This window comes from Toxorhynchites rutilus, chromosome 2 (assembly GCF_029784135.1).
Source record: "Toxorhynchites rutilus septentrionalis strain SRP chromosome 2, ASM2978413v1, whole genome shotgun sequence".
Lineage (NCBI taxonomy): Eukaryota > Metazoa > Arthropoda > Insecta > Diptera > Culicidae > Toxorhynchites > Toxorhynchites rutilus.
In genome coordinates this window covers 12,260,850-12,270,734 of record NC_073745.1, presented here as the reverse complement: position 1 = coordinate 12,270,734, position 9,885 = coordinate 12,260,850, and the positions used below count along the sequence as shown (strand labels likewise).

Here is a 9,885-nt window from a genome sequence, read left to right as displayed (position 1 = left end):
GACTTTTTTTTGCATCAGGAATCAAGTTTTCGTTCCTCTTTATATGGACGTGCGTACGCATGTACAAAATTAGTATCAGGGGGAAATGGAAATGTGGATTGAAGTCAGTTGAATGAAGAGGCAGATTTGTATTCATTAGTCGAGTCAGTTAAAATAACCACTGACTGAACTAGTTCACCAGTCATCCTCGCTAGTCAGCGCTAGTCAATTCATTTTCTAGTCAAGTCATTTTTTGTAGGCGGCGACTGCCGAAGCAGTTCTAGTCGAAGCAAAGCTACTGGGAGTAGAGTCGGTCTTCATTTTTCACCTTCGAAAATTTCGGGCCCTGGTTACAGTATTGGTACCATTTACAATTTCAGCGGCCTAGCTTGCATATTTCATGTAAAAGAAAAAATGTGAAAAATCGAAACAGAACACATCTCTGATTTTGAGATATTTGATGTAAAAAATCCTCAGCTCCTCAGCCAGGGCCCGAAAAAAATATAAAAAATATATCGCCCATAAAGACATGGGTCATTTAAGCAACTTTACATACTTGAAATATTCGAAAAAGAATTAGACAACTTTTTGGAGAAAACCAAATTTTTTACAAAAATTTATAACTTAAAAACTATGATACCTACAAAATTCTTGTCAAAGGATGAAATGTAGGAAATTGTTTGATATCGTCGACAAAAGTTTATATTTTAACAAGATCTAAAACTTTGCCGAATACACTATATCGTAATCTTGGCTTTAAACAAAATTAGGATATGTTGTATTTTTTTCAAAGGAAATATGAAAAAGTTGTTGGTCGAAAAACTTTTTCCCTGTAAAAGTGCCCATCTTCCGATGTATGGACGACTTGTTGAAAATTTTAAGGGCTATTCATATATATATTTATGGGAATTTTAAAAAAGTACGTTTTTGAGAAAAATGAATTTTAATTTTTAAAATAACATTTTTGTTTTCCAAAAAATGTTTGGTATTTTTTTGTGAAAATTTAAACAATTTCCTACGTTTCATCCTCTGACATGAATTTTGTAGGTATCATAGTTTTTACGTTATAAATTTTTGTAAAAAATTTGGCTTTTTCCAAAAAGTAGTCTAATTATTTTTCGAATATTTCAAGTATGCAAAGTTGCTTAAATTACCCATGTCTTTACACCCACAACGTTTCACTGCTATCTGAAATGGTGCTGCCAACGGCCAGTCGAGTTGGCATGAAATTCGTCCTATACAAGTTCGCCTTATGACCTTCATTTTACTATTTAAGAGTGTGGACCCTCTTAAAATGTGGTACACATAACACCTTCTACATAGGAACAAATGGTGGAGATAAAGGCTGTCCCGAGACAAAATGCATCTCGAGGATAGATTTGAAGATTTGGAAAAAAATCACCTATTCAACCGATGATCTTAAAATTTTCATCTAACTCAACATTTATCATGTTTTTATTCAGCTTCCTTTCCATATCCAAATGCACGAACCTTCCTCTTCACACTACTCATAAGATTTTGTATAACGTTTGGACCAACTTTGTGCGAAAACCCAGGTTTCTTCATATTTTCCTTCGGTTTTTGGATGCTTAAATTACTGCCGTTCTACGCATAGTTGTCCCATGTTACTTTTTGACAATTTTCACTTTTCTTCATAAAACGATGTTTTTATGCATAATCTTTCGGAAAAACACAAAAAACCTTATTGTTTGTTCCCAGTATTTAAAAAAACAACAACAAGTTCAATTGTCCCATGTTGATATTCTAGGCATAACTGTCCCACCATGTATTTTTTGTAGATCAATAATAAATGAATTGATTCAAGTACAGGAATGTTATGTGCATTATTCATATAATAATATAAACTGCTAGGAGTGCTTTTGAAAGAAAAGGGTCATCCATAAACCACGTACACTTTCAGGAAAAGAGGAGATTTGGTCAAAGTGTACGATTATTAACAAAATCCAGAAATGTATGTGTTGCGACCCAGTCGTGACCACAAGCGTTTCGGGACTCTTTTGAGCAAACTCGTTGTTAAGTTGGAGAATGCTTTAAGCTAGAAGTTTTATTTCATGAGTGTTATAATATAATGTTTAATTCAGTGTAAACTTACATTTATAGTCCTTTTTTGTGTATTTCGCTATCTGTGTCGGACTGTTGTGCAACGTTTTCTAACTTTATCTGTTTCGATGTAAATATATGTTATTTTCCATGTTTGGTGTAATTCAATGTTGTGTGTACTTACAATAAGTTTAATTTGTTAATTTAAATAAGTTTCAATGTTCAATTATCGTAATTTCTCTATTTAAACTTCCACGTTTGTACTTCCTATCGATCCTTCTATTGTTTTGTGTTTGTTTACTTCCCTATCTGCTATTGGTCTATCCCTATTGGTCTATTTCTTTTGATTGTTTGAATGTGACAATTGTCAACTGCCCTTCAGAAGTTTCCTTTTCGACAACTGAACGGTTGACAGGGTGGTCAGGCTAATCGGTTTCCCCAACAATCCCCGACCCGTATTGCTGGACATCCCTTCCAGCTGTACCATCATTCAGCACCTCAAGCACTGCCAGTCCAGTAACCGGTCTCTGTAGCACGCCATTTACCGTCTGAACATCTACACTCCGAACTCTGCCGTCCTTTCCCTTGTAGACCTTCACAACCCTGCCTCGTACCCAACCATTGCGCGATTCTTTGTTAACCAATAACACCAAATCTCCTGGTTGAACAGGTTTAGAGTCCGTAAGCCACTTGGAACGGCAGTTGATGGATGGAAGATACTCCTTGATCCACTTTAGCCAGAACTGGTCCAAGAGATTTTGAATCGTATCCCAGTTGGTTCTAAGAGCTTTCCCGGTACCTATGGGCTTTGTTGGCTGGACTACGCCACTGGAACTCAACATCATGAAGTGGTTAGGCGTTAGCGCCTCGCCGTCCTCTGTCTCCAAAGGCACGTAAGTCAATGGTCTTGAGTTGACAATCGATGCAGCTTCAGCCAGGAACGTACGGAATGTCTCATCATTCGGCTTCTTGATGGTAGAGATAGTTCGTAAAGCTGTCTTCACAGAACGCACTAAGCGCTCCCAAACTCCGCCCATGTGAGGGGCGGCAGGCGGATTGAAGTGCCATTGCGTCTCACTATTGGTGAAAGTTCCTGCCATTGATCTGTTGATGTTCGCAATTTCCTCTCGTAACTCCCTGCTTGCACCAATGAAATTTGTGCCCTGGTCGCTGTAGATCTCCTGCGGTGCACCTCGCCAGGCTATAAACCGTCGAATGGCTAGCTTGCATGCTTCTGTTGACAAGCTACCGACTGATTCCAAGTGCACGGCACGAACAGTCAAACAGGTAATCAGCATCACCCAGGTTTTCACCTCACTTCTTCCTGATCGTATCGGAAAGGGACCACAGTAGTCCACACCGATGAAGGTGAAGGCACGAACGTAAGGGGTTACCCTGACTTCGGGGAGTGGAGCCATCCTAGGAACCCTTGGGGTGGATCGGTAGACAGCACACCACCGGCACTGCTTCGCAACTCTTCGAATTAATGTCCGTAGGCAGGATATATGGAACTTCTGTCGCATCTCGTTGAGTACTGTTTGGCCGTTCCCGTGTGCATACCGCCGATGATACCATTCAACAAGCAGCTCCGTGAAACGGTGGTCCTTAGGCAGAATCACCGGGAATTTCGCATCATATGTGGTATGCGATGCATTGCTGAGTCGCCCATCTATTCTCAATACGCCATTGGCGTCGATAAACGGAGACAGCTTCCGAAGTTGACTACATTTTTCCAATTTTCTGCGCTCATGTGGTTGCAACTGCTCGTTTCCCCGCAGGATTGTTAGCTCATCAGGATAAGATTCTGCTTGCACCCACCGCCATACTGTCAACTCAGCTTCCAAGATTTCCTGTCGAGAAAGTACTGGGGAACAGGTTATTTCTGCGTCGTATTTCTTCTTCGTTATTGCACTGAAACGCCGAACATAACCAATGGCTCTTAATAAACGCTCGAGTTTGGAAAATCTCCTGTAATCAACTGTAGTTTCAACCGGCGCCCGATGGTGCTGGTTTGCAACGTAGACTGGACGCAGTTCTTCTACTGTGTCAGATGTCGGTAGATCTTGATTTGGCCACTCTGATTCATCTGCGTAAAGATACTCCGGGCCACAAAACCACCGACTGTCCTTCTGGAAGTTGGGCCCTTTCCCCCACTTAGTAGCCTCATCTGCTACATTAAGACGTGTGGGCACCCACCTCCACTCGTCCAAGCTTGTTTCATCCAGGATTTCGGATACTCGGAAAGCGACAAACTGACGGTACTTCCGTTGATCAGATCTTACCCATGAAAGGACCGTCCTAGAATCGCTCCAAATGACGCGTCGATAGATCGGCAGCGTATGACTTTGCTGTATGGACTTCATCAGACGAGCGCCAATAACCGCCGCCTGAAGTTCTAGCCGTGGTACCGACATAGGCTTCAGTGGAGCCACCTTAGTTTTAGCTGCAACGAGCGAGCATCGAACCTGGCCATGGTCTACCATCCGGAAATAGGCGACGCAAGCGTAGGCCGCTTCGCTTGCGTCTACGAAGACATGTAGTTCAAGGCTCGGCAAACTGCTGGAACTGTAACCCGGGAAATAACACCTTGGTATTCCGATTCGACTCAAACTGTGAAGAACTTCTACCCAGCGTCGCCAAGTGTCATGTAGTTCTCCGGGGATTGCTTCATCCCAGCCAATACCGGTACGCCATATATCCTGGATCAGACACTTCCCATGAATCACGAATGCAGCTACTATTCCAAGAGGATCGAAAATACTCATAACCACCCGTAAAACTTGGCGTTTAGTCGGTGCGCTCGTTCCATTGATCAGCAATTGGACATCTTCTCGAAATTTGACTGCGAATGTGAATGTATCTTCCTTCGGCTTCCACACCATTCCGAGTACCTTCTCAGTACTCGTTCCTTTGTCAGCCATGAAATTTTTCGTGATCTGCTGGCTTGAGTCCCCGACCCGTCGAGTGACCAATTCCGAATTCGACAACCAGTTCCGGATTTCAAAACCGGCTTTAGCGTGAACTTTTTTCACCTCAAGCGCTAACTCCACGGCCTCTTCGTCCGTGTCTAGGCTGTCGAGGTAGTCATCCACGTAGTGGTTTTCGATGATAGCTGCAGCCGCTTTTGGGAACTGATGTTTCCACTCCTCGGCGTTCTTGTTTTTGACGTAATGAGCCGAACATGGCGAACACGTCGATCCAAAGGTCGCAACGTCCATGACGTACTCTTGAGCTGGCTTTCCTGGTTCATCTCGCCACAGGAATCTCTGCGCCTGCCGATCTTCACGCCGAATCTGTATCTGATGAAACATCTCTTTGATGTCTCCTGCAATGGCAATTTGACGTTGTCGGAAGCGATATAGCACCACTGTGAGCGAAGTCAGCAGATCCGGGCCCTTCAGCAGCATAGAGTTGAATGATACTCCCTCTACCTTGGCCGCGGCATCCCAGATGACTCGTATCTTCTCCGGTTTATTGGGATTCAACACTACTCCCAATGGTAAATACCACACCCGTCTAGGGTCACTGTTGACTGACTCTTCTCTCGACAATTTGTGTGCATAACCCTTATGCTGATAGTCGACTACCTGCTGGTTAATGTTACTATACAATTTCGGATTCTTCGCCAGCCTTCGCTCGAGACATTTCAACCGCTGCTCTGCCATATCCCGACTGTCGGGGAATTCAACGTAGTCGTGCTTCCAAAGCAGACCCGTCTGAAATCTTCCAGTTGAAGTTCGGATGGTGGTTTCGCTCAAAATCTCTCGAGCACGACGATCGTCCTCTCCTTCTACCTCTGGTACAACGGCAACGCATATACTCTCAACGGAGAAGAATTCTTTTACGGTATCGTGCAACTCTTGATCGGTCGACCGAGCACAGATGTGAAGATGTCGCTGCTCAAGCGTGCCCTTGAAGCCTTCCACTGTTCCGAAAATTGTCCAACCAAGCCTTGTTTTAGTGGCAACAGGTTCGTACGTCTTTCCTTCCCTTTTCTTCAAAGTGACCAGCAAACTGGCATTGTCCACTCCGATAAGGATTCGAGGAACTGCTCTGTCATAACTCGCTACTGGTAGACCTTTCAAGTACTCATACTTTTCTGCTAACTCTGGATATCGCAGGGACTGCGGTGGAAGATCAAGCTTCTCCACTGTACGTACGTCGTTCAAAGCATGCTGTCTATTGTCGTTTACACCAGCGATTTGCAATTGAATTGACTGTGACTTCGCTTCGATTCGTTTTATGCCACTGGTCCACTGTAGACAAAGCGGTTCAGCCTCGCCTGTAACACCAAGCTCTTTCGCAAGCTCCTGCTCGACCAATGTAAAGGATGATCCATCATCGAGGAACGCTAACGTAGTCACTGACGAGTCTTTTCCATAAATGGTGACTGGGAGAACTCGAAAAAGGGTAGGACGTGGCTGTAGTCGATGGAGGTTAATTGTGCCTGTGGTAGTCGTTGATGGTGGAATCCTTGGATTTGATGATGCTTCTGGTCTCCCAGGGTGAAGCAATTTGTGGTGACGTAGTTCACAACCATTCATTCCGCATAATGTGGCTTTACATGGCCACTTACCATGCGGGATCAAACAGCGCCTGCACACGTTCGTTTGCTGAACCAATTTCCATCGATTCTCAATGTTTGCACTAAGAAAACTGCGACAATCCTTTACTTTATGACCCTCCTTTTTGCACACCAGACATGGCTTCGGTCTTTCGATAACCTTCGGGGTTCCACTGCTATTCCACTTTTGCTCCTCACGTTGTTCGTGCTTCGTAGCTTCTTCGGTGGAATGTGCGTTCAGGAAACCTTTTTCCTTTCCTTTCTGCTTATCAGATCTCCCTGCCTCCGTCCAAAGTGTGACCTTACTGGCGGCAGAAACGATCGTTGACATGTAATCCCCGAATGCTCTCATGTCCACCACAAACAGTTGACGTTGATACAGACCCCAATCTAATTTTATGTTGGCTGGCAATTTGTCCACCAGCTCTTCGAGTAGAGTAGGGTTCGACAAATGGGCTTCCATTCCCATCGATTGGAGATGACTGCATAGGTTCTGCACGACGAGTCCGAAGTTTACTAAGCTTTCCAACTTATCCGCTTTGGGAGCAGGCGTAGAGTGAACCTTATTAAGAAGACACCGAACTATCAATTCCGGCCGACCATAGAGAGTGTGCAGCGTCGCCATTATCTGCGGCACGGACGATGGATGAAGTAGGTGACATCGAACAGCTTCCCGTGGTTTACCCTTGAGGCAACGTTGTAGCCTCATCAGATTTTCTCCATCCGAATAGCCACACATAGCAGTAGAATTGTAGTAACTACTCGCGAAGAGTGGCCATTCCGTTGGGTCTCCTGTGAACTCTGGCAAATCTTTCGGAACAACGTGTCTAGCGGCGATTTGTTGCGCTGTTGGCCCAAACATCGGCACCTGGGGTTGAATGGAATCGGGTACGACATTTGATGCTGCCCCGAACTGCTGAATACCTGTCGCGCACGAAGTAGCTTGTTGACCAAGACCAGGAATTGTGGGAGCAGCGAAACTTTGTCGTGCGCCTAAACCGAATACAGGAGGATACTGACCAACACTCGGAACACAAGAAGTTTGCGGAATACCCAACCGTGGTGATTCTTGCACTAATCTATCAACAACTACCGGCGAGGTTATTGGATACGAATAGCTGGAAACGCTCAACCCTTGTTGATTAGACAATGAACGTGGAGAAATCACTGATGCCGTGAACGTACTAACGGGATTCCGAACGTTATCAACGGTGGACTGAGACGAGGTATACATTTGGATCGATGGAATGTAAGCAGAATTCAAACTATGGACCTCACGTGAGAGGACTGGCGGATACCTGCCAGTATTTAAATCTTTCACACACTGTGTTGTGGTACCTACTATACTACTACCAACTATACAATCATGTGGTAAGAAATTATTCATAGTACTCGACTGCGGTTGGTTCACCATCGGAAGCGGTACATTCGGAGGGAACCTACCTATCTGCTGTGTCTTACTACTAATTGTAATTGGTATTGATGCACTACTGGCTAGAGCAGCGCTGGAAGCTGGATACCACTCTAACTGCTGCAGACTTCGTTCATGCTGCCGCTGTTGAACACCACTCAGCTGTTGATGATGCACTGGGCGGTAAAACTCCTGAGTGCCGGATGCTGACGCAGGTGAGATGACCATACTCACTACCGGTAGCAGGTCCTGCTGACGGGATGTAACTGGTGAGATCTGCAAGGCTGGATAGCTCGGCAGCACTGGAAGTTGTATGCTTTGCTGAACCATAGCACCACTCGTTACTACGCCGTTGTGCGTATTGGGGGCTAACGATGCAGCAGGAATTTGATTGGTAAAACAATCAACCGCAGAAGAGCTAGCTACTTGGCCGTCATCCTGGTTCGGGGCAGACGTTCGTTTGGGTAGCGTTCCAGTGGATGACGTGGTTCCGGTGGGAATTTCGTTGTTTCCGATACCGGCGACCATGGTCAACTCTTCCTGCTTATCCACCCATCCTTGAACTGTGCTCCGAGCGCTGCGGACACTACGGTTGCTCCGTCCACTTCGGTCATCATCGTCTTCATCAATTCCCGCTTGCAGAATCTCGTACTTCTTCTCGATGAACTGCTTTTCCAAATCCAGCTTATCCTGCAACCCCTTCTCTCGCATAGCCTTCTCCTCGGCTAGCCGTTGGAGTTCGAGCTCTCGCTTAGCACGAGTACTCGAAGAGGACGATTTTCCGGACTTTGATCTAGGTGGTGGAGGTGGAGTGGTACATTTTGCACAGACGAAGCACTCGTTCTCAACACCTTTATCCACGCCAGCACACGAAAAGTGAATCCACTTCGAACAGACATCGCACTGGACCATCCACTGGTCTGCAGTGTTCGGTCGCGTGCACATGATGCAATCCCGTGCATCCACTTCGTCTTCGGTTACCTGCCGCATCAAACTCTTCCTCTTATTCCTCAAAGACATTGCAATTATGTACTTCGACTGTCTTTGGAACAATAAATCGCTCGTCGAGTTTGAGGTTAAATTCGCATATAAATCTTAAAGATTGTTGCGACCCAGTCGTGACCACAAGCGTTTCGGGACTCTTTTGAGCAAACTCGTTGTTAAGTTGGAGAATGCTTTAAGCTAGAAGTTTTATTTCATGAGTGTTATAATATAATGTTTAATTCAGTGTAAACTTACATTTATAGTCCTTTTTTGTGTATTTCGCTATCTGTGTCGGACTGTTGTGCAACGTTTTCTAACTTTATCTGTTTCGATGTAAATATATGTTATTTTCCATGTTTGGTGTAATTCAATGTTGTGTGTACTTACAATAAGTTTAATTTGTTAATTTAAATAAGTTTCAATGTTCAATTATCGTAATTTCTCTATTTAAACTTCCACGTTTGTACTTCCTATCGATCCTTCTATTGTTTTGTGTTTGTTTACTTCCCTATCTGCTATTGGTCTATCCCTATTGGTCTATTTCTTTTGATTGTTTGAATGTGACAATTGTCAACTGCCCTTCAGAAGTTTCCTTTTCGACAACTGAACGGTTGACAGGGTGGTCAGGCTAATCGGTTTCCCCAACAGTATGCATCAAGAGAGAAGAAGATAAGGACTGAATTGACTGAAAATGAACTTACGTGGTTTATTACGTGGTTTAGCCCCATTGGTATAATCTAATGGAAGTGTAATGTGTAAATTGAATGTGAAGGCAGCATAATAAACATTGACATATTTTGGTATAGTTTTTTTTTAATATTTTTATTTTTAGGAGATCTATCATTTCAAGCTCTATCACATGGTAAATAAAACGCTTTGTAAATGA

At 44.1% G+C, this 9,885-nt stretch overlaps 1 protein-coding gene across 1 annotated transcript; it reads right to left on the bottom strand.

Moving 5' to 3' along the window:
• Window positions 1-2,465: 2,465 nt before the first annotated feature.
• LOC129765544 (uncharacterized) lies at window positions 2,466-9,635 on the bottom strand. Its single transcript, XM_055765949.1, has 2 exons — window positions 9,255-9,635; window positions 2,466-9,197 (listed from the first exon to the last, which is right to left on the bottom strand). Exon 2 carries the CDS (start codon window positions 9,033-9,035, stop codon window positions 2,466-2,468), a length of 6,570 nt encoding a protein of 2,189 aa, XP_055621924.1. The 5' UTR covers window positions 9,036-9,197; window positions 9,255-9,635.
• Window positions 9,636-9,885: the final 250 nt, after the last annotated feature.